Raw genomic sequence first — 23,961 nt, 5'->3', positions numbered from 1 at the left:
CAGTTACTTTGTGATTGTGGTAGCACAATGTACCTTAGTAGTTGCAGACACTCACGAAATATGAACATGGGAAGGGGCTGAAATCAAGCAAATCTGTTGGTAACAATTTCCACTTTCTTTGCAGGTCTTGGAAATGCTGCAGAGGTTTAAGGACTCCAACATTAAACGGGAACGAGAAGTGTTTAACTGTATGCTGAGGAACTTGTTTGAGGAGTATCGTTTCTTTCCCCAGTACCCAGATAAAGAGCTGCACATAACAGCCTGTCTCTTCGGGGGCATCATAGAGAAAGGACTGGTTACTTATATGGCATTGGGCCTGGCCCTGCGCTATGTTCTTGAAGCCTTACGAAAGCCTTTTGCATCCAAAATGTACTATTTTGGTATTGCTGCACTAGATAGATTTAAAAATAGGTGAGTGTGAGTTTTGGTACACTTCTAATAGTGCCTGTATTGTCTTGTGAACCTTGAACCTGCTCTAATCGTGCAGTACAAGATTGCACATCTCAACTTTGGGATTTCTTCAAAGACACACTGACTTGAAACAAAGTGTGTGAATCCGCTAGTTAAAGGTTAACCTTTCTAAATTAAAATGTTCGGTGTGATACCTGTATTAATGTGGGACAAACTGAGAAACTACTTAGACTATAAAAATCAGTGAAGTGTTGAGTTAGATGAAGTAACCAAAAGCTTGTTAGAAGTGGGGTGAATATAATTACTCATTAACAGGTGCTTTCCAGTGGAGTCCCATTTGCAGTATTCATTACTGAAGGACTGGCTGGGAGCTAAACTCTAGAACTTTGCTTTTACACAGAAAAGTATGGCTAAATAATCTCAGAAAAAGTTTTTTCTCAAAAATTATAATGAATTGCAGATAGAGAAGATTCTGGGTGTGAGGTGTGCTCTGGTTTGCTGTTTAAAATGCACTGAGGCAGACTACAAATTACTTATCCAGTAATCTTGTTACAAACACTGAATATAAATGCAGTTGTGTACTAGGTCAGAAGTAAAGAGATGTAAGAAAAGATGAGTTGCTCTGAATAAATCTTGTGCTTTAATGTTAAATCAATTAATTTTAAATAGATTTTGCAACAAAAAATATTTTGTAGGAAACGCTTTGTTTATAGCATAGCTGCTGTAAGGAGTCCAGAAGTAATTCTATGGTGCAGTATGTGAATGACATACCTAATATTTGTTTCTCTCTAATACTGTTTCTGATGTGGGATTATGATTCTGACTAATGCATGTTTTGTCTGACAGATTGAAGGACTATCCCCAGTATTGTCAGCACTTGGCTTCTATTAGTCACTTTATACAGTTCCCACATCATTTACAGGAGGTGAGCAACACTAACTTTCTGTGTTAAATTCTTCAGAGCAAATTTCTCTTTTCCTTTGAAAAAGCAATCTCATCTTTGGTGGTTTTAGACCACGTACATCCACAGAGTCAAAAGCCTTTTTTTAAATGTTTTGCTCTGGGATAGGGAAGGCAGGTGATGTTGCCTTTCCTGCTTCCATAAATCTGTTTGGGTTGTTTGTTGAAATAGCTACCTGAATATAACTGGTGATCAACCAATATACATGTCCATGCATGAAGGTATTAAAGTGCCTCAGTGGATTCATATTCCAGTCCCTTAAAGATTTGGTGTTTTAATCTAAAATAGAAGTCATTAATCTAGGTTTATACAGTCTCATACATAGACCTGATAAAATAATCCAGGAAAAATTTCTTTCCTGAAGGTCTGATGAGAGCTTTGGGAACACCATGTTGAGCAGAACAGTATTCACCACATGGTGTCTGCCTTGAATGTGCTTTTATTGGTAGAAATACAGAAAAACTAATAGTAGTGGCAGAGCTTAAGAACATGAGCTAAATTAGGAAAAATGTTTAGCTCTACCATTAAGATTAAGGCTCACACCTGAAGCTGTAAAGTCCAATAAGCAGTCTTGGTTTCACTAACAGCTTTCAGACTGTACCCCTTAAATTACCATCTGATGTTTCCAGTTTCTGGGGAAATGTGCAGCAGTGGGGAAGAAACTAATTTTCTACTATCAAACTATTTTAGAAGATACAATATCTGAAAGTTAGTTGTTTCTGAGCTATTGTTTTGCTTACTAATGGTGAGCTTCAGACTATTCTGTCTAGCTGTTGGAGTCTCTTCAGAAGACTTACCTGGTTTGTAGCCTGCTTCTTGATATTCACACATTGCTCTTAGGCTCTTTCCCCTCTTTTGTTCTGCTGTTCTAGGCCTGGAGGGATAGGGATGGAGTTTCTTTTGGGTAGTACTCTATAAAATATTAAGCATGTTAGGTCTTGTGATGCTTGACATCAACTTATTGAGGCCAGAGGGCAGAGCTTGAGGCTCCTCTGCAGTAAGAAAGTCCATAGTGACAAGATGTGCTTTATCTGAGTGTACAGTTGTATTTACAAATTCCTTTATGGCAAGACTGTCAAATATTTTAATGATTGTTGGCAAACCTTTATAGTGCTCACGCTAAAAATCATCCTATAGTTCTGTTGCTGCATGTGAGATTTTGTATGTGCTTGTTCACCCTATTTTAGTACATAGAATATGGACAGCAATCCAGAGATCCTCCTGTGAAGATGCAGGGTTCAATCACCACCCCTGGAAGTATTGCACTTGCCCAGGCTCAGGCCCAGGCCCAGGTTCCAGCAAAAGCTCCTCTTGCTGGTCAAGTCAGCACTATAGTGACCACCTCAACCACCACCACCGTGGCAAAAACCATTACAATCACCCGACCAACTGGAGTCAGCTTCAAGAAAGATGTGCCGGTGAGAATTGTCATTGTGGTCTCCCCAGAGGGGCAGATGCTGCTCTGGACTGAGTACATACAGACTCAGAATCTGTTGAATTTGTGTACTACAGATTTTAAAACGGTGACCCTTATTTTTGATTTAAAGCATATAAGTTTTTAAAATGTGGCCAACATTTTTGTAAAGAGAAAGTATTTTTCATCATCAAACTACCAAATTACTTTGGGGTCAAGTTGAAATGTGTTCTTGAGGCTGTAATTATCAAGACAGTTACAGAACCACCATTTCTGTTAATGACTTGCAACAGGACTCTTAAAATAGTTGGCGGCTGCTATTCTGCTTGGAATTTAAGAACACACTGCATACATCTGACCTCACATTTCTAACTGTGTTAGGTTTTTCAAATCTTTGGTCACTTGTGTAAACAACTCTGAACTGCTTGTCAGAGTTATTACAGGTTGGCAGGTAGAATTGGCTATTGCACAGAAAGTTCTAGGGCACACTTGCTCCCATGTGGACGCTGAGGATGGGCAGTGCTGTTCTGTATGATGGCTGATGCACTGGAAAGTCAAGCTTGTCTCTCTGCTTGGGACTGTCTTTAAATAGTTCTCTGTAAAGGAGGCAAAAGCCAAACACAGCTGAAAGTGTTGTGAATACACTTGGGGAGACATGTAGAAACTTGTTACTTTGAGGTGTTTGTTTTCCTATTTTAAACTCCAGTCAGGATTGATACTTAAAGCTACATTGCCTTTTCCCTTAATTGCAATGTACCAGGTGCTAAAGCCCTGCGGTTCAGACCTGCAGCTGTGGGAACCAGGCTCACATTCTGTTGACTTCAGCTGGCATCTCTGAATGAGAACCTGGTCTCAGAATGAACCTCTGGGATTTCTCCTTCCCAAATCAGCACTGAAGTGCTCCTGGAGACTCCCTGCTGTGTTAAGTGCTCCTCGCTATTGTGTTGTGGTTTTTCTCTAAGCTGTAATTGTACACAGGCTTAAAGGCCTAGAGGGTGCCATTGCAGTGGCACCTATTATGTGTGCATGTAAAGGCTTTTTCTGCAGTAGTATTCTCCTGCTGAGTATTGACCATAACTTTTAGAAAAAAAAAAAAATCACTTGGCTCCTTCAGAGTGCTGCTGAAAATGAATCTGAGACAGTAGATGTCCCCGATAAAGCTCAATTCTATTTTTGCTTGACAGAACAGAGCAAAAGTTTCTTTTGATGTCACCTCTAGGTATTGTTTATGCTTAACTTCTTGTTCTCCCTCCAGCCTTCTATTAATACTACCAACATTGATACGCTGTTAGTAGCAACAGATCAGACAGAGAGGATTGTGGAACCTCCAGAGAATGTCCAGGAAAAAATTGCTTTCATCTTCAATAATCTATCTCAGTCAAATATGACACAGAAGGCAAGTATGAAAATAAATAGTAAAATAATAAATAACAATAGTAAAATAATAAATAGCAAAAATAATTTTTATACTCTTAATCTTTTTTCTATATATTAATTTTAAGTGTGGGTTGATTACATGTCTACAAAATTGTAACTTGAAAAACTTCAAGAGGGAACACACTGTAAAGAAATGATAGTTTCCAGCACTTCCTGCTTAAACATCTTTGGAGATAAAATTTTCCGGGGAGAAAAGAGATGGGTAAAAGATACCTTTCCTTAATCTTAAACATTCACATCATAAGTGGACTGCGCGTCATTAAATGTTACAAGGTTAAGCTCTGGTTTTTCAAGCAGAAATTAAGGGACTTTTTCTGAACTAGTTGAGGTGTATGGTTCTGCTGCCACTTACGCTGTTGTCTTGTGAATAGATGGCTTGAACTTGTAAGGTGAAAACGTGATTTCCAGTTGTCTGGTAAAAAGCTGGGAAGTGAAGGAGAGGTGAATTGTTAGGCCTTGCTTATTTCATGATTGAGTCCTTACTAGTTGACCAGATCTTTGGATAATGAGACACTGATTTTGCTATTTCTTTTTTTATAGAAAAGCAACCTTAGTGTTAGAACCAGTTGACTGACCATAAACTGTGTGTTGGTCAGAACTGACCCCAAAAGGTTTTATCTTCTCATCTGTTCTGTGCTTTGTCTTTTGTTTGAGCACAGGTGGAAGAATTGAAGGAAACAGTGAAAGAAGAGTTCATGCCTTGGGTATCACAGTATCTTGTGATGAAAAGAGTCAGTATTGAGCCTAACTTTCACAGCTTGTATTCAAACTTCCTTGACACACTTAAGAATCCAGAGTTTAATAAAATGGTTCTGAATGAAACCTACAGAAATATCAAGGTGAGTAGTGCAAGTTTTCTGAAGGCAGCACAGGAACGTGCTGCTCTCCTTCTGCTATTTGTTTGTATGGTACCGATCCTCAAATATAGAATATTATTTAAAAATTTACTTTCTATCTTACCATTAAACTTAGAGATTATCTTTAGGTGTACTAGGATTCTTTTCAGTTAGGATCATATGAAATAATTAAATTGTATAACAGGAGTGAAAATTTGCATTTTAATTAATTTATGTGGGTGGACTTCAAATTTGTGTGAGGTTTGCAAATTATAACCCAGGGGAACATTGTTTACAGTCTAGTTGTTCTCTGTGAAGGAAAGTACAAAGATAGAAAACCAGACTCTGCTCTTTTGGCCCAAGAGGAATGGGGGGGAAAGGGTGTGTTTAGAAAATGGGAGTGTAAAAGCCAAAATTTATTGGAGGGCTAGGATAATGGGGATGGGAGGAGGAAGCAGTAGCCCAGAAGTGATGACCAGATGAAAGAAGCTTGTAAAGAAAGCACTATTTTTAAACCTGTTGGTGGCATTTCCTCACCACCATGGGTTACGCTATAGTGCAAAAGCATCTCCTGACTCGTGAGAATACAGCTGACCTTCCTCTGTTCAGCTGATGCTCCTCTGAAGTTAAGGAACAGAACTAACAGCAGAATACGTTTTTTATAATATGATGACATGATTTATGTTTTAACATGACAAGGAGATGGTTTCCTTGGAAGGTTAAACTGTAGCCCTCAGGTCTGTGATGAGGAATTAAGAGGAAGCACAAGTTACACTTGGTTATGGGAGTAGTTGTAAAAGTCTCAACAGAGTAAATGGTAAGGTCTGGGAAAGTGTAATCCTCTTTTTTTGATCCTTTTAAAGGAAGGAATTTTGTAGTCATTACAGAGCAGATTTCCAGGGTGCTGCCTTGAAGTGAAAGCTGTTCAAGTATCTCTGTAATGTGACTGAAGCTCAGGACTTAATGTTCTAAAACTTTGCCTTTATTCTATCAGCTGTTGGATTTGGTTTGGAGTCTGGTTATCTTCTGCTTGTTGCTCAAGTTGCTTTTTTTTATTCTTTTTTAGGTGCTATTGACATCAGATAAAGCTGCAGCCAACTTCTCAGACCGTTCCTTGTTGAAGAACCTTGGTCACTGGCTGGGAATGATAACAATGGCTAAAAATAAGCCCATCTTGCACACGGTGAGCTTTTGTCTTTACAGATTGCCTTGGCATGAATTGGTATGCTGTTTGCAGTAGCATAGGCTATTTGGGGAATCTTACCACTTTTTTGGTGCCTCTTTTGTGTGCCAAGTACAAAGTATGACTCCAGAGTTGGTTATTTTACACTTCTAAATATTTGTTTATATCAGAGAAGTTAGTAGCTAAATTTATTTTGGCAAAAGCTTGTTAATCCATGTAAAAATGTCGATGTGTAAATCTTGTTTCAAAAAGTAACTACTGTTTACAGTCTGTAAAATTCAAGGGTTGTCTTGACTCAGTCTTGCCTGTTTCTGAAAACGAAGCCGTGTATTAGTGGAACTGTGCAGTGTGTTTGCTGTTTTCTCCACCCTCATTTCCACTTCAATTCTTTTTCAGGATTTGGATGTGAAGTCGCTACTCCTGGAAGCATATGTTAAGGGACAGCAGGAATTGCTTTATGTAGTGCCATTTGTTGCCAAAGTCTTAGAATCCAGTGTCAGGAGTGTGGTAAGTGTTTTTGTACTGACAGAGTTCTTGCTCAAACGACACAATATTGCAGGAAGTAATCAGCTTTTGTCATGAAATGAATTCTGTGGAGAGAAAGGAAAGGGATATAAAAGCACGAAGTAAAGGAGTTTTGTTTGGAGGGAAAGTACATGGCCATGCATTTTTGCAGCATAAATAGGTGGTGTTACCTGAAATGTACTATGGTATCCATGAACAGAACTCCATTGTGAAATGGAAGGATGCCATTGAAGAAATTCTAGGATATATTTATTCCTAGATTTTTTTATTATTTTTTTTTTCTCCCACCCACGTTGATCCTGATCAGCTTGTCAATTCTGCTTGACATAGAACTGACCTTTCAAGAAGGACTAGGGTTTTGTGTTTCCGGTTTTTCACTTAGGTTCCTAATGTATTTCCTGTTATACTGAATTACTGTAATAATTACTACTAAAATACTAAATTCAGATCTAATCACAGCTGTACAAAGGTTTCCATGGCTGTATGCACACATAGCTACTTGTGTTTCAAACATTTCCAGTCATAAATTATCCAGATGATTCAAGAAGTTTCTGTAATACTGCTTTCTTTTTTCTCTTGTAGGTCTTCAGGCCTCCAAACCCATGGACAATGGCCATTATGAATGTTTTAGCTGAGCTACATCAGGAACATGACCTAAAAGTAAATTTCTGCATTTTTTTTTCTGTAGCTTTTGAGTGTAAGGTTTTATTGATACACTAGTCAAGAAGGATGTTGTGAAGGACTGAAATGGTCCTCACTGCTTTAGCATGGGGAGATTGCTTGGACATTGCTTGATTTGGTAGAACTTGGATGAAAATTTTCTCTGTGAAGTCAGCATCAAGATAGTTGTCTAATCATCAGTCATTACTAGTCTCTGAAAGGGGTGGGATTAGAGTGAGGAGCTTGGGAGTAGATGTTTTGGGTATTTACCTTGTGACATGACCTAAACTAGAGTTGTTTTGCAGTTGAATCTGAAGTTTGAGATTGAGGTGCTCTGCAAGAATCTTGCGCTAGACATCAACGAGCTGAAACCTGGAAGTCTCCTGAAAGATAAGGATCGTCTGAAAAATCTGGATGAGCAGCTGTCTGCTCCAAAGAAGGATGTGAAGCAGCCAGAAGAGCTACCACCCATCACAACAACTGGTAAGTACATCTCATAGAATCCAGAGCCGCACTGTTAAAGTTCGAGTAAGACCAGGTTTTTTTGTTTTATTGTAACATTCCTGAGTGCTTGGGTAGTTTGCTGCAGAGCTACAGTGCTACAGAGTTTGGAGATGGGAAGGGAATGGAAGCCATCATGAGGACTACTTCTGTATTATGTGTGTGTAGCTACTTCTTGGACTTCCTCCTATTAACAATACATCAGCTGCTAAAACTATTGTAATAAAACAGCTCTCTTAAAATGTACTGAAGCTACTTTGGAACTAATCATTAGTTTTATGGAGAATGAAAGTTGCTTAGTAAGTTTAGGAGGTTTTATGATCAAACTGCAAAACTTTCATTTCTAGGTAGTTTTTTGGTTTAAATAAGAATGATATACTTGTTTTATAAGCAGTTGCTTTTCACTAGTGTCGCAATACAAACCTACTTGTGTTCTCCAGCTGCTTCTACAACTCCAGCTACCAGCACCACTTGTACAGCCACGGTTCCTCCACAGCCCCAGTACAGTTATCATGACATCAACGTCTATTCTTTAGGAGGGTTGGCTCCACACATTACCTTAAATCCAACGGTAAGTCTTAGAGCTGATTTAGTTTGCTAAAAGAATTCTTACAGCCAGGGTTGATGCAGATCTCAGCTGGTGGGAGCTGTCAGGACTTAGGTATAAAATGAGTCTCTCTGCTCCTTTTGTCCAGTCAGCAGCTCAGCTCTTAAGTCAATCTTTGCATTGTTACTCAGCTGCAACTTGGTTAGAAAAATAATTATTTGTCCCAGTTTCACATTAATCAAATACTGTAATAACTGCATGGGGAACATGGGAGTACTGCACAAGCTATGACAATGCATTTATAAATCATTCAGAAAATGCAGGTGTCATGGGTAGGTGGGATTCCAGTGTACTTTATTCTCTGACATTTCCTAATCCCCTGCAGATCCCGCTGTTCCAAGCCCACCCACAGCTGAAGCAGTGTGTGCGGCAGGCAATCGAGCGCGCGGTGCAGGACCTCGTCCATCCAGTTGTGGACAGATCCATCAAGATTGCCATGACAACCTGTGAACAGATAGTCAGGAAAGACTTTGCCCTGGATTCGGAGGAGTCACGGATGCGTGTGGCCGCTCACCACATGATGAGGAACCTGACTGCTGGGATGGCCATGATTACCTGCAGAGAGCCTTTGCTGATGAGCATAGCTACCAACTTGAAAAATAGCTTTGCTACTGCACTGAGGGTAAGTGCATCATTTGAAGTTTATATCCAACTAACAGGACTATAGGCATCCAGCATTAGGAAATCAGTTCTCCACAATATAGATTTGTTAATTAATTGTGCAGCTTAACTGGCATGGAGATGAATTCACTGGGTAAAAGTTTTGTGACTCTTGTGGAATTACAGTGGAAAAAAGTGTTTTACAATTCCAGATCTTGAACACTCTTGAACTGAGATGGTAGATCTTACTAAATGGCACACAGTCTTCCTGACTATCCTTTTATTTTGCCCCAATGTTCTCTCCAGTTTAATCACATCATGGAAGCCTTGGAGGCTTGAACTTTCTGCAGGGTTTGAGGCAGAAAAGTTCGGGTGAGAAGGACTGAATTGATTTTGGTGATAATCTTGGATTGTTTCAGCATGCATGCTTCAGGCAGATTTTGTTTACTTGTGCTGTTAGCAGATAGGTAGTTTAAACTCTTCTGCACAGCTTGTGAATTCACTGGGTTTTCCAGAGGTTATATCAGGTCTCTTAATGAAGAAAATTTGAGCTAAACTGTATGGAACAGCCTGTGAACTGCTGAGCACAACAGCAACTACCACCCAGAATTCTTGCCATCAGTGCCAGCAACAGGCACAAGAGCATAAGGATCTTGGAAAGATCAAGACACAGCTGTACTTCGAACAATTAGAAGTTAATCAGGTTTCTTTATCCCTGACATTGACATTGTACATTGACATTGGTACAAATCCAGTTTTAATCCAAGTTTTTGTAAGGGATAATTGTAGAAAACATTTTATTGCAGAAAACACTCTGTATGAGGCATCTCAAAATTCTTATCTGGCATATAGTGATGAAGTGGTTTAACAGAAATAGTGTAATTTTCAGGAATTAATGAAAGAGCTCTTAGCAGGCAAGGAAGTCCAAGTAGATGGGACAGGCTGTCTTTATAGATGTATTCCATTTCTAGTGGAAGTTGCTGCTTTGCACCCTGGAAAATAAGTGCATCTGTTCAGGGTTCTCATGAAGCAGACTCTTGAGAAGGAAGGAAGGAAGAAAATCTGATTCCTCATGAGAAAAGAAACCCACTGAAAAAGGCTTAGAACTGCTGTTTTGCACTGGTAGTGCTGCACGTTTATGTCTTCCAATTACAGCCTAGGAAGTAGGAAAACTACTGTGATGCAGAGCCTTCCCTGCATTAACATCACTCTGTATGTGTCTGTCTAAAGCAAGCCTTTATTTCTGTGCCCTAGAGATGGGTAGGTGGAGAAGATGGAGAACTCCTGCTGTTTTGTTCTATGTTGAAAGTTTTGACTGCCATCTTGCTTACATGTTTTATTCAAAGCTATGCAAAATTAAATTTAATATTGTATATTCTATGGGAAGGGAGTGTTATCCTAAGAGCATTCATTTTTATTGCTGGTGTTCTGTATAAGCAGTGGTGCAGATTTTAAGGCAAGTAATATACAGGGGAATTTTACATCCTTCACTGATTATTGTGATTTTCAATAGGCAGCCTCCCCACAGCAGAGGGACATGATGGAGCAGGCAGCTGCCCAGTTAGCACAGGATAACTGTGAGCTTGCCTGCTGCTTTATCCAGAAGACAGCTGTGGAAAAGGCAGGCCCTGAGATGGACAAGAGGCTTGCAACTGTAAGTATGGGACCGTTGTCTTTTAGAAGTGTTCTGTGTGCTCATACACATCCAGATGGGTGTGTAAAATGCAGTGTGATGTTTGTGTTTTCCCAGGAATTTGAGCTCAGAAAGCATGCTAGGCAAGAGGGGCGTCGCTACTGCGATCCTGTTGTGTTAACGTACCAGGCTGAGCGGATGCCAGAGCAGATCAGGTTAAAGGTGAGTTCTGTTCTGATGTTGCCCTTCTCTCCCTCCTCATAAGGAAAAGTGGATGGCACAGTGTCAGCTGGGTAATCATACATTGTTAGTCTTGCCTAACAGTGCAGCCACTGTTATCTTGATTAGTATGGAAACACATTTTTCCAAAATGAGTGTTTATATCATTTTCTCAATTCCTTGAGTCTCTATTTCTGTATTTCCTCTCACTGTTTTGTTGTCTTTATATTTTCCTTTCTTTTGTCTCTTTTCTGTTTTCCTCCTTTAAAGGACATACAATGTGCTTTCATCAGAGCATTTCTCAGTATTCTGTTATATCTGTTTCTTGGAATGTAAGTTTCATTTTTAAAGTAAAATTCCCCTGTTAGGAGGTGTGGCAGGAGAGTTAAGACCTCGGTGCAAAGCAGGGAATCCTACTCGATGTCTAGGCCACTCTAGCTACCTGTTTCACAAGCTTTCCTCATTTTTTACTGCCTCAGTAAAAAAAATCAGTGAGTTAAATGCCTATTCTTTTTGTTGCCAAGGTTGGAGGTGTGGACCCAAAACAGCTGGCTGTTTATGAAGAGTTTGCACGCAATGTCCCTGGCTTCTTACCCACCAATGACTTAACTCAGCCTACAGGATTCTTGGCTCAGCCTATGAAGGTAGAAGTTTCTGAATTAATCAGCATGAAGTACTATAGCCATTTTGGAGACTGTTGCAGAACTTGTGGTTTTGTTAGAAGGACTCATAAGTCAAGTGTTTTTATTGCTTGGGGATAGTGATTGAAAAAATGCATTTGTTCTAAAGACAAAGTAATGGCAGCATAAAACTTCCATCCAGTCTTAGGGATTTTTAACCCAAATTGGGAAAAAAACTGCAGTTTAGGAATAGTACATGCAGTTTTAGTTGCAGTGAAATATTTTATTCAAATCTCAGGTTACTTTGCAGGAAGATCATGGACAGCAAGTCTGAATTTTAAGATCATTAACAAGTTTTTGTATGCATACAAAAACTTACTGATGGAACAAGAGGGGATGGATTCAAACTGAGACACAGGTTTAGATTACATGTTAGGTGGAACTTCTTCCCTGTGAGGGTGGTGAGGAAGAGGTTATCTGAAGAAGCTGTAGATGTGTTCAAAGCCAGATTGAGTGTGGCTTTGAGTAACCTGCTCTAGTGGAAGATGTCCCTGCCCATGGCAGGGCAGGTGAAACAAAATAGTCTTCAAGGTCCTTCCAACACAAACTATTCTGTGATTCTGACTGATAGAATTATGTGTTGGTTATTTTCACAGCTTAATTTGCTCATATGTGTGCCCGCAATAACAAACCATAGTACTGTAGAAGTCTAAATTCTGGATGCTATAATTTCTGAAGGAGAAGAGTCAGTCATTGTTTGAGTATCACAAATGCAATCCTTGCAAAAATCACTGATTCTCACTTTCTCTTAAGCAGCAAGCTTGGGCTACAGATGATGTAGCACAAATTTATGACAAATGTATGACAGAACTGGAGCAGCACCTGCAGTCCATTCCACACACTCTGGCCATGAATCCTCAAGTTCAAGCGTTGCGTAGCCTCTTGGAGGCGGTGGTGGTGGCTCGGAACTCCCGGGATGCCATTGCTGCCCTTGGACTACTGCAGAAGGTGAGTGGTGACAACTCATCTCTGTAACAACTTGCTTAGAGTTTGTTACTCACCTGGCTCGTGGATTGTTTTGCTGGTGACCTTGTTTCTTCATGCATCCTGTGGAACTTGCTTGGTGACGAGTACTGAACTGCTGTCTTTGGAAATCTGATAAATAAGATTGGGAGGGAGCCATTGTGTTCACTTAGGGTATTGTACACATGTTGTCAAAACTGCTGTGGAAGAAGTAGGTATATGGAAACCTGGGACTTAGAGTTTTGTTCAGATGTGGCAAGCGGAGGGCTGTTGCAGTCCAGACTGGTCTGATTTCAGGATGATTTGGAGGCTAAAAAGGTATTGGAACTGCCCTTGTAGATAGATAGTATTGAGCATAGTACTAGATTTCTAGTGGCACACTTAGGGGTGTATTCAGTAACTGATAAATGACTATGCATGGCCAGCTGCCCAACATCCATCCAGCTGCTTCCTCTCTCTGCTTTTCTGCAAGACACAGGAAAAATGCAAAGAAGACTAGATGATGTTTGTTCAGATTGACAGTTTAAAAGGGAAAGTAAAGGCCATGTGCACAAATGAAACTAAAATCTTCCCATCAGAGAGATGTCCTGCTATTCCTTGCAAAACAGGGCTTCAGCACATGTGACATTTGCCTGGAAAGGCAAACATCAGAACCATGAATGCCCTTTTTCATCCTCCTTTCCTTGAGCTTTTATTGCTGAACATGATGTCATATAACACAGTACATCCCTTTATTCAATTTGGGTCAGCTGTCCTGGCTGTGTTGCTTTCCAGCCTCTTGTCCATCCCCAGCCTACCCACTGGTGGGAGAGGCAGAGTGAGAGAGAAAAAGCCTTGATCCTGTGCTAGTACTGCTCAGCAACTGGCAAAACTGTGGTGTGTTGTCAACACTGTTTCAGCACAGATCCAAAGGACAGCACCATATGGGCTGCTATGAAGCAAATTAACTCCATCCCAGCCAGAATTTGTAGGCTGTATACCAGTGGAAGTGTTGCAGTAAGCTCTGTGAGCTGAGCTGGCATCAGTGCCTGTGCAGCAGTGTAGAACAAGTGACAGACACAGAGAAAAATGCACTTGAGAATAGTGTAAGGATACTGAGCTGTGTGCATGAGGATCCAAGAGCAGTGCCAAAACAAAAGTAACCAAAAGCTGGGGGGAGACTCTTCGTTCTTGTCTTCCAGTGCTTTTACCTATTGGAGATCCAGTCCTGACTAGGACTTGACCAAATAAATTGTGTTGCCTGTGTAAAACTCATCTTCCATTTGCTGTAGACTAACACAGATACATCTCTGAGTGCTGGAGCTCCTTCTCTAAGGAAGCTGCTTACTTACCTCTGGCAGGTTCTGTAAATATTTTCTCAGGTAGTTTTCCATGAGCCATATGCAGAATTGCTTGAGGAGGCATTGACTTAGGGAAGCTGCAGCACAAACTAACAAGGTCTGTCGTGGTATTTGGTGCACATACGAAGCTGGTGGAGCATAGACAGACCTGCAGGTTTGTTTGTGGTAGCATAGGTGTGTACAGTGCATGCATAGATGCCACAGTAGCTAGTAAAATCTCACAGTCTTATCAAAAGATCAGCACAATTACTAAATGGATGGTTTTTTTCATGTCTTCTGGTAATAACTCTTGCTGATGTAATGTCCAGAAGATTTGGAGGAGGACTTGTTTTTATCTCTGCTAACAGGTTGCATCTATTCTAGGCTGTAGAGGGCTTGCTGGATGCCACCAGTGGGGCTGATGCTGACCTCCTGCTCCGCTACCGTGAGTGTCACCTGCTGGTGCTGAAGGCTCTGCAGGATGGCCGTGCCTATGGATCTCCGTGGTGTAACAAGCAAATCACTAGGTCAGTTACAAGACAAGAACATTGATGTAACTTTCACCATCTTTTGAGAGTTCCTGTGTCGCTCTGTATTCCCTGCCTGTTAATATTTTGCTTTGCTGCAATTTGGACAGACAAAAAATAACCAGATTATTTTTTTCTCTTTGCAAAATTATCTAGATCTTCTGATAATGCTGATTCATCCCAGAGCAGGATAGGAATCTTTAATGTAGTTAAACATTAGGGAATGATCTGGCCTTTTTTTTTTTCACTCTCATTTTGCAGAGAATATTTCTGTGTGCTGTCATAAACAATGTGACATGGCATATGCCTGTAGCAGAAGCCTCAGCTAGGCAGATCTGCCAATTCATCCTTGGAAGAGAGCCTTCTTATGCTGAACAAACTGAAGCTCTTAAAGGGCTCTTGTGACCAGTTGTGTAGGGCAATAGATGCTTGAGTCTGACTGTTGTGAACTTAAACCATTACCTTAGAGAATGCTCTAGAAGAGGCTTCTTTTGAAGCTGGGTAATGAATCACAGTGAATGTCAGTTTCTGAAGTACTAGATTTGAGTTGCTTCACTTAAACTATGTTGTTGAAATACACTTTTTATAAGAAGTTCAATTCTTCAGGTGCCTGATCGAATGCAGAGACGAGTACAAGTACAATGTGGAAGCTGTGGAGCTGCTAATCCGCAATCACCTTGTTAACATGCAGCAGTATGACCTTCACTTGGCTCAGGTAAAGAGAACATGCTCTTTCAAAGGAGGAGGGATGCACTCAGTCCACTGTAAGATCTGTGGTTGAACTTTGTCTTTTTCATGTTGACAGTCCATGGAGAATGGCTTGAACTACATGGCTGTGGCATTTGCCATGCAGTTGGTAAAGATCTTGTTGGTGGATGAGAGAAGCGTTGCCCATGTAACAGAAGCAGATCTGTTTCACACCATTGAGACACTCATGAGAATTAATGCTCATTCCAGAGGAAACGCCCCGGAAGGGTGAGGCTGTAGTATTGTGCAATGTATTGCTTTTTTTGTGCTCATTTGTGATTTGCATATTATATAGGCAATGTTTCATATCATTCAGTCATACAGGTTTAAACTTTCCCTAAGACTACAGTCCTTTCTTAGTTTCAACTGTCACTCTAATGTAAATCTGCTCATCTTAGTCAAAATAGAGGCAGCTGTAGCAGTATGTGAAACTGAATGCTTAAGAAAATCTGTCTATGCACTATTCTCCAAAATTCTGTTGAACTGTGAGAAACTTTTTTGAATTCCTGCTTTGTCTTAAATTTATGCAATATTATTGCCTGTTTAAATCCTGTATTTCTAGGTGTTGGTATGTTAATCAGAAACAATCCAATTAGACAGTCCTTTCTGTTTAGAGCTTACAGAGCAATCCTTCACCAGTGTCACATAGTTTGTGCATCTACCTGCAAACTGCCCAAACCATTTGGGTGGCAATTATTGCCACAACACCTGGAAATACCTGTGGGACTTGCAGGCCTCCTGTTTGTAAGGTGGAAGCAGTTGCTGGGTTTGAGAAAGACATGAATTAGAGCTTGGAGAACTTTGAATAGCTGAGAGCAACCAGCAGGTGGCTGATAGCAGTGGCTGCAAAACACAGCTGCTGAAGTCCTTTCATCTGCAGTTGGCATGGATAGACATGTCTTCTCTGTATGGGTTGACTTTCACTGCAGCCAAATCCAGTGCCACAGTCAGACAGTTCAGTACTGGCATCTCCCTATTTGGTAGCATTTCAGGGCTCCTGAAGTCTGAAGAGAAGCTGCTTCTTGTCCCTGTGGTGTTTTGTTGCGGCACTCCACTGTACAAATTAGTGTGGAACTTCAAAGCTTATGTGATTTCAGTGTTCCTTCTTTCATCATAAGTGTATCTGCTTTCATGACTTATTTCTGCTATTCCAGTGAGGACTGAAAGATAGAAAGTTTCAGTATGAGAAATAATTTGCTTTCTTCCAACTCTCTTTGACTGAGCTTCCAGTTCCTGCACCTTTTGGAGGAGGAATTCTAACCCAGCTCTTGCTCTGGTCTGTTGCATTAGATTACCTCAGCTGATGGAAGTGGTCCGATCAAACTATGAAGCAATGATTGACCGTGCTCACGGAGGTCCTAATTTCATGATGCATTCAGGAATTTCTCAAGCTTCTGAGTATGATGACCCACCAGGACTGAGGGAGAAAGCAGAATACTTGCTGAGGGAGTGGGTGAACCTCTACCATTCAGCTGCAGCAGGCCGTGACAGTACCAAAGCGTTCTCTGCGTTTGTTGGACAGGTAGAGCTTTTGGAAAGAAAGGTGCTTTTTATTCAACATAAGTAGGGTGTGATGCCCTCCATTTTAAAGCAGTGTTATAACCTGTGTTAGGCATCCTTTTGAAACTTTTACGTGTATGGCAGTTTACTGTCAAAATTCTGGTTTTGATGAAGCTCCTGTCCTCCACCGAATCATGTTCTTCAGATAGTGTAGCCAACAGGCTGTCACTTCACACCATGAGTTCTGAGATCAGTTTGGTGGAAAAAGAACTTGAGCTGAAATAGCTCTTGGAAATAGTTCTGTCCACTTCTGTAATGAGCCTTGACTGGTGTTACTCCTTATGGGTAACCATAAAAGCTCTGACAGCTTACAGGAGGATGTCACCAGTAGAGATTCAGGTAAATTGTTGCAGGTCATGTGGGCAATGGAATCCTTTTTCTGAGTGAAGTCGTTATTAAGGAAACTCTTGAGACTTCATTAGCTGAAGTGGTGCCTAAATTTAAACAATATCCAACGTGCCACTCTGAAGCATTTTAACAGGTATGGTGGACATTACATACCATCTGCCTTCTAGGTGTGACTGAGGAGGGAGATCTATCTCCTCAGTAGCCCAGCATGTGTGGTAACAAACTCCTGCATCTGCAGGCATCTCCCTAAAATTCTGTTCTTGCATGCAGCTCCTTGACTGCAGCTGCAAGAAAGGCCCTGACTTGGCCTTTTTGCATCGTGTTCTTTTTAAGTTTTTGACACTGCCACAAATATGCTGCAGACTTTGCAACTACTAATGAAAATAAGCTCAAACTTCAGAGTATGCGTGAAGATTGTGACTGATGCAGTGTTTTTTTTTAATTTGATTTTAGTGTCCTTATGCACTGGTTATAAGAGAGCTCTTTGTTGGTCTGACTTCTACTGCATGGAACTTTTTGATTGATTTTAATAGATATTGTGCTAAATGGACATATTAAAGAAATATTTTACCTATTTCTGTGACTTCACATTTTTACTTTAAATCATGCTCTTTAAGCACACTTCAGTACAGAGTGCTCACAATATTTAGTACACTTTTGTCCCACTTCACTCCTTATCACACTTGCTTGATTACATTTTGTACAAATATGATCAGTTTTGAAACAGCAATTTAAATACATTGAAGTGCAGTACTTATTTACAATTGTTTGGTTACAGGCTTTAGTAACAGAATATTTTGTAATAACTACATTAAATTAGGTTGTACTACTGAACTCAAAGGAACTGCTGAAGTGTTGCTTCCTTCCCACAAGTCAGTAAAACAAGAAGAAGCACAGAACTTTGAAGGCAGATACCTAAATTCTTTGGGCTTTTTAGAAAAAAAGTTTCTCCAGAAATACTGAAGTTCTCCACATTATCTCCAAGTTACCAGTTATTCTGTTTTTATAGCTTTATGTACAGGTGGAGTTTAGAAATATGATGCTTTATTCCAAGCCCCCAAGTTTTCTACAGTGTAATTTGTTTCGTTTTGATGGTTCTAATACTGTGGCTAACAAATAAAATGAGGTCTCTGGGAGGTCTTTATGTATATTATTATTAAAACAACTCCCCCATGCAAAGAAAAAAAGCCCACCCAATCTTTCTCTGCATGTAATGTTCGCTTAAGGAAAATTCGCTTTCCAAATGCAGTTTGATTCTACAGAATAGGGCTGCGGAGTGCTGGTTGTGGTGGTTTGTGATTCCTGAGCTAGGAGCTGGAATCTGCCCCTCGCAGAGCTTGTACTCCTCATCTTCTTCATGCAAGGCTGAATGCTGGTGGCAGCACTGATGCTGAAATGGATTTCTCAGCTGTGCTGGTGGTTGGAAAGATTTGGGATTCAAAAGATTGTATTTGAGTATAAATGTGTTTGAAAAAATCGTGTTACCACCCTCAAATTGCCTTGCAAACATTAATCTCTCAGGAGAGAATGGCAGAAATTAACTGTGACAGTCAAGATGGGTTCTTTGTAAAGGGTGTGTTGTTTGAAATAAATTGTAAAATGAACTGTCTGTGGTTACAGTGCTGACGTCTTTTCCTTTCCTGGTCAGATGCACCAGCAGGGGATCCTGAAAACAGATGACCTGATCACCCGTTTTTTCCGTCTTTGCACTGAGATGTGTGTTGAGATCAGCTATCGAGCCCTGGCTGAGCAGCAGCACAATCCTGCAGCCAACCCCACCATGATTCGAGCCAAGTGCTACCACAACCTGGATGCCTTTGTGCGACTCATTGCACTGCTGGTGAAGCACTCTGGGGAGGCAACCAACACAGTCACAAAGATCAACCTCCTGAATAAGGTTGCAAATCCTTCTTGTCCTTACTGCATTTGAAGTGTGTTGTTGGCTGTACCTTTGCTAAACCTGATAAACCTTTGATAAACTTGAGGTGCAGACCTTAATGTGGGCTGCTGCTGAGGTGTCTGGTGAGAACTAGATGGTTGGTCACTGGTAAACTTTTGAATGAACCACCAAGATGCCACATGACTTTCTTGTTCACAAAGATTTCATCTTAAACCAGTCTGAAATTCATCTTTGTACCTTGAAATAAAAAAGTCAGCAGCTGCTGTTTTAAGGTTGTTGATTCCTGAGTGTTTACCCTCACGTTGTGAGAGTCTTGCCTTTTTTTTTACACTACTTGGTTTATTGCTGGATGGTCTTAGGTAGTTAAGACCTTCAGATCCTGCCCAGTCGGATGTTGTGACTGTGGTCCAAGGGACAGGGAGAGCAAAGCATAGTGGTTGGGAATTGCTGAAACAAATTGTAATATTCATTTATGCAACACTTCAAATAACTAGGATTTTTGGTTCTTGTTAGAATCTACTGATTTTGTTGTTTTTTTGGTTTTTTTTTTACTGATGGTTAAAGTATTATCTGTAGTCTGAGTTGCAGGGTAATTCTTGCTGTCTCCATGTGTCTTAATCTCTTTAGGTTCTTGGCATTGTGGTGGGAGTTCTTCTGCAAGACCATGATGTTCGGCAGAGTGAGTTTCAGCAACTTCCTTACCATCGCATTTTCATCATGTTGTTGTTGGAATTAAATGCTCCTGAGCATGTGCTGGAGACCATCAACTTCCAGACACTCACAGCTTTCTGGTATGTATTTGGGATTGGCCACGATGCCCATCCTTTCTTGGTAGCATCAAGGATTTTCACTTAAAGGCTATGTGTTCTTTGTGGTGACTTAATCACCTTTGGAGTAACTGGTTCTACTGTGGACTGACCACTTGCTTGTTTTAGGGAAGATGACTGGTAAAATCCAATGTGCTCAAATGCCTTTGCTTTTAGGGCTGTGTTTTTCCCTCAATATTATGAAAAGCAACCTTATTGCTGTGCACTTCTAACCTGCTCTAACTTTTCTTTCAGTAACACATTTCACATCCTGAGGCCTACAAAAGCTCCAGGTTTTGTTTATGCCTGGCTGGAACTGATCTCCCATCGGATATTTATTGCAAGAATGCTGGCACATACACCACAGCAGAAGGTGTGGCTGCAGTTTATCTTTTCTGAATTAAAAAGCTCACCCATGTGTTTGTCTGGTGTGGTGCTGTTTCACATCTCTTGAAGTGCACTAGTAGCATGGCTGTTCTGTTTTTGTTGTCTTCCATATTCACAGTAATCTAACTGCATGGAGGAGAGTGTGTGTCAGTAACTATGGAACACAGGGCGAATTTAATTTGTCAAACATGCCTTTGTCTAGAAGATCTGTAGCCTTCATTCTAGGCTTAATATTGTCAGCTCAGTATGGCATGTTGAGGGTTCTGGAAACACTCATGGCACAATGGTGTGCAGCTGAAGCCCTTTAAATGAACTGTGCTGCACTCAGTGGTTGAGCTGGCAGTTGCTAGCTCTTTCATCCAGGTTTTTATAAAGATCAGTCTAATTATAGTTTTGAAATTAAGGTGACTGATCTTCATTGCATGTTTTCCACCTGCTGTTATTTTCTTGACAGGGTTGGCCTATGTATGCCCAGTTGTTGATCGATCTATTCAAGTACTTGGCTCCTTTCCTTAGGAATGTGGAACTCACCAAACCTATGCAAATTCTTTACAAGGTAAAAAAATGTTGACTAATAGATACTTCAATCAAAGTTGTCTGAAAGTAGAAGTATTCTGGCAGCAAAATAGAATTGGCTATTTTCTTCTAACTTGCATCTGAGAGTTGAATTTAAATTGTGGGGGAAGCAGGCTGCCCTCCCAGATTAGTTTCTTTCTGATAATGTTAGCCACATGATATGGAATGATGGCTCTGCAAGCTTTTGCACAGTTTCAACCGTTAAACACCTCTTATGTTTACTGTTTTATTTCACAGGGCACTCTGCGTGTGTTGCTGGTCTTGTTGCATGATTTCCCAGAATTTCTCTGTGACTACCACTATGGGTTCTGTGACGTGATCCCACCTAACTGTATTCAGCTAAGGAATCTGATCCTGAGTGCCTTCCCACGGAACATGAGGCTTCCAGACCCTTTCACCCCCAACCTAAAGGTAGGACTTATCTCAAAGGAGTTAGATAATAGGAAACTTCAATGCTCATACTCTCTATCCAGATTAATATTATCTAATTAAATCTTTGGGTATCTGCTAGGCAGCTAATCCTGGAATGATTAGAAGGAAACCTTCTCACATTGCCAAAGCGCTGTCCTGTTCTCTTCTCTGCCTGAGCTGTGTGGGGTGATGGTAGTGAAGCCGCAGTGCTCATTGTCACTGAAGAAGCTGTTCTTGACTTGTGTGGATGTTTGTGCCTTTTGAAACTACTGTCTGGAATGTAGATGGGGAGACCCCAAAGGCAGTGATTGAATTTCCCTATGGCCTTCACCCCTGAAGTTTCTTATCCTCTCAGTTGTTCAAGACATCATGTAATAAGTTTGCATGTTAGATATCAAGTTTCTTCTAAAATCTGCAAAAGTCAGGTGTTGCTGTTTCACTGATGGAAGGAAAAGTAATCAGCAGCAGTAGTTGATATTGCTTATACATCTGCTGTTGAATTTGTTTCATTGCTGATGGTTTAGTTGACTGGGTTTTCTGTCAACAGGTGGACATGTTAAGTGAGATTAACATTGCTCCACGAATACTTACAAATTTCACTGGAGTGATGCCACCTCAGTTCAAGAAAGACTTGGATTCCTATCTCAAAACCCGTTCTCCAGTTACCTTTTTGTCTGACTTGCGAAGCAACCTACAAGTAAGTTTGAGGTTTTTGATGTTCCTGTGGGTGCTCAGTTTAAATAATTTGGCACAAATGATCTCACTGGTTCAGCCACCATCCTTTCCTGCAGGATTTTTTTGTGTATTGGCCAGCATGTGTTCCATGCAGTAGAAAAGCCTGTGAAAATTCACACTCTGAATAAGTCTTCTGCCACTCCCTGATAGGATGTGTTGAAACCTTTTAGAATCTGATTAAATTTTGACTCCAAATAGATTAATTGTTACAGAAATATATGGATCTTCATGCCAGTACTTCAAAGGTAAAAAAGGTCAAATTAGCTAAAGCCCAGTTCAGAATTGTGGCTAAAACCTTATTTCAGACATCTCATGACTTGGCCTGCAGCAGATTTGAGTCTGGAGTTGAACTTCCTCAGAGAACTGTTTAGACAGAAACATTCACACGAGGAGGATGTTTCAGCCAGCATCTGGCACTGCTGGTGAATTCACATTGCCTTACCTTATGTTTTCCTTTAGGCAGAGAGTAAAAACAAATCTGTTGTGTCATCTTTTGCTGATGTTTTTGAATATATATATATTTATATATATATATATATATATACACATAAATATATGGGCTGTAATATTAATATATGCTTTCTAATGTACACCACATTGAAAAAGGCTAAATGCCAAATAGAATTTGTGGATATCTCAGTGTGTTGTCCTCTGGATAAATCAGTAAGATACTTGGATGTTGTTGCTGTACATGCTGTACCTTTGAGTGCTGAAGGAATATTGACTGTTAATGCTTTTCATATCTTTGCTATTAGGTATCAAATGAACCTGGCAACCGCTACAACATCCAGCTGATTAATGCACTGGTGCTCTACGTAGGTACTCAAGCTATTGCACACATTCACAACAAAGGCAGCACACCCTCCATGAGCACCATTACCCACTCAGCTCACATGGACATCTTCCAGAATTTGGCAGTAGATCTGGACACTGAAGGTGAGCTGGAAACACTACTAGTTCATGCAATGTCACATATACAGCAAGTGTGTCCTCACTTTAAGGACACTGAGGTGCTGGAATGTGTCCAGCAAAGGGCAGCAAAGCTTGTGAAAGGTGTAGAAAACATGTCCTGTGAAAAATGGCTGAGGGAGCTGGGTTGTTTAGTGTTAAGAGGAGGCTCAAGAGGGACCTATGCTCTGAAGGGTTGTAGTGAAGTGAGGGTCTTCTCTCATGCCTGCAGTGAGAGGATGAGAGGAAATGGCCTTAAGATGTTATAGAGAAGATTCAGATTAGATACCAGAAAAGGTTTTTTCACTGTTAGGGTGGGCTGATATTGGAATAGGCTGCCCAGGGAGGTGATGGAGTTGCCATCTCTGGAGGTGTTTGAGATTGCGTGCTGGGTGATGTGATTTAGTGGTTATGGGGTTACAGGGGTGGTGCTACATTAGAATATTAAACTCTAAATATAGGAGCAGTGTTCTAACCAAAAGCTCAAAGTACTCAAGGAAACTAGAAATGCCTTCAGTGAAGAATTGAATTCTTCTCCATCAGCCTGGCTTGACACAGCTTTTGCATATCTTCAGTTGGTTTTGTTCTGTGTACCTCCATAAAGCTCCCAGACATTAATCTCAAGCACCACTGGTTGCTTCTCTATTCCCTCTGTGTGCAAGGGAAGCCGTGTGTACTCAGTGTTCTCTCCTGCAGGCCGGTACCTCTTCCTGAACGCCATCGCCAACCAGCTGCGCTACCCCAACAGCCACACCCACTACTTCAGCTGCACCATGCTCTACCTGTTTGCAGAGGCCAACACAGAGGCCATCCAGGAGCAGATCACCAGGTGAGAGGGGCAGTGTTTAACTGGCCTGCATTTAGCTTTTTGCTTCCCTTCCTTTCTTACTTCTGATCTTTGAGCTCTAAGTGCTCTTACTTTTGGATTTCAGGGTTCTCTTGGAACGACTGATTGTAAATAGGCCTCATCCCTGGGGTCTCCTTATTACATTCATTGAGCTGATAAAAAATCCAGCCTTTAAGTTCTGGAACCATGAGTTTGTTCACTGCGCTCCAGAAATTGAGAA

General features: G+C 40.7%; 1 protein-coding gene and 1 non-coding gene across 12 annotated transcripts in view; both read left to right on the top strand.

Moving 5' to 3' along the window:
• CNOT1 (CCR4-NOT transcription complex subunit 1) overlaps positions 1–23,961 on the top strand; it is a 54,811-nt gene that overhangs the window by 29,623 nt on the left and 1,227 nt on the right. For 4 of the 11 annotated variants that reach the window (XM_056500354.1, XM_056500352.1, XM_056500353.1 and 1 more), the window contains exons 21-48: positions 125–411; positions 1,258–1,336; positions 2,560–2,790; positions 4,042–4,182; positions 4,883–5,062; positions 6,126–6,242; positions 6,639–6,749; positions 7,350–7,427; positions 7,733–7,910; positions 8,369–8,499; positions 8,861–9,157; positions 10,649–10,789; positions 10,886–10,990; positions 11,512–11,631; positions 12,421–12,615; positions 14,334–14,476; positions 15,083–15,191; positions 15,282–15,451; positions 16,514–16,766; positions 18,780–19,028; positions 19,659–19,822; positions 20,093–20,210; positions 20,679–20,780; positions 21,038–21,211; positions 21,759–21,908; positions 22,702–22,882; positions 23,591–23,723; positions 23,827–23,961. In XM_056500354.1, the coding sequence (XP_056356329.1) occupies positions 125–411; positions 1,258–1,336; positions 2,560–2,790; positions 4,042–4,182; positions 4,883–5,062; positions 6,126–6,242; positions 6,639–6,749; positions 7,350–7,427; positions 7,733–7,910; positions 8,369–8,499; positions 8,861–9,157; positions 10,649–10,789; positions 10,886–10,990; positions 11,512–11,631; positions 12,421–12,615; positions 14,334–14,476; positions 15,083–15,191; positions 15,282–15,451; positions 16,514–16,766; positions 18,780–19,028; positions 19,659–19,822; positions 20,093–20,210; positions 20,679–20,780; positions 21,038–21,211; positions 21,759–21,908; positions 22,702–22,882; positions 23,591–23,723; positions 23,827–23,961 (4,472 nt within the window). The remainder of the gene's footprint in view (positions 1–124; positions 412–1,257; positions 1,337–2,559; positions 2,791–4,041; positions 4,183–4,882; positions 5,063–6,125; positions 6,243–6,638; positions 6,750–7,349; positions 7,428–7,732; positions 7,911–8,368; positions 8,500–8,860; positions 9,158–10,648; positions 10,790–10,885; positions 10,991–11,511; positions 11,632–12,420; positions 12,616–14,333; positions 14,477–15,082; positions 15,192–15,281; positions 15,452–16,513; positions 16,767–18,779; positions 19,029–19,658; positions 19,823–20,092; positions 20,211–20,678; positions 20,781–21,037; positions 21,212–21,758; positions 21,909–22,701; positions 22,883–23,590; positions 23,724–23,826) is intronic. The other 7 variants (XM_056500359.1, XM_056500357.1, XM_056500358.1 and 4 more) reach the window with 3 other exon arrangements.
• Positions 5,560–5,698, top strand: LOC130258062 (small nucleolar RNA SNORA46). Its single transcript, XR_008841432.1, has one exon. It is a non-coding gene; the product is annotated as a small nucleolar RNA SNORA46 (small nucleolar RNA).

Source organism: Oenanthe melanoleuca, chromosome 11 (genome assembly GCF_029582105.1).
Source record: "Oenanthe melanoleuca isolate GR-GAL-2019-014 chromosome 11, OMel1.0, whole genome shotgun sequence".
In the NCBI taxonomy this organism is placed as follows: domain Eukaryota; kingdom Metazoa; phylum Chordata; class Aves; order Passeriformes; family Muscicapidae; genus Oenanthe; species Oenanthe melanoleuca.
Note: the sequence above shows the minus strand (reverse complement) of the source record. Positions and strands in the feature narration are given on the sequence as shown.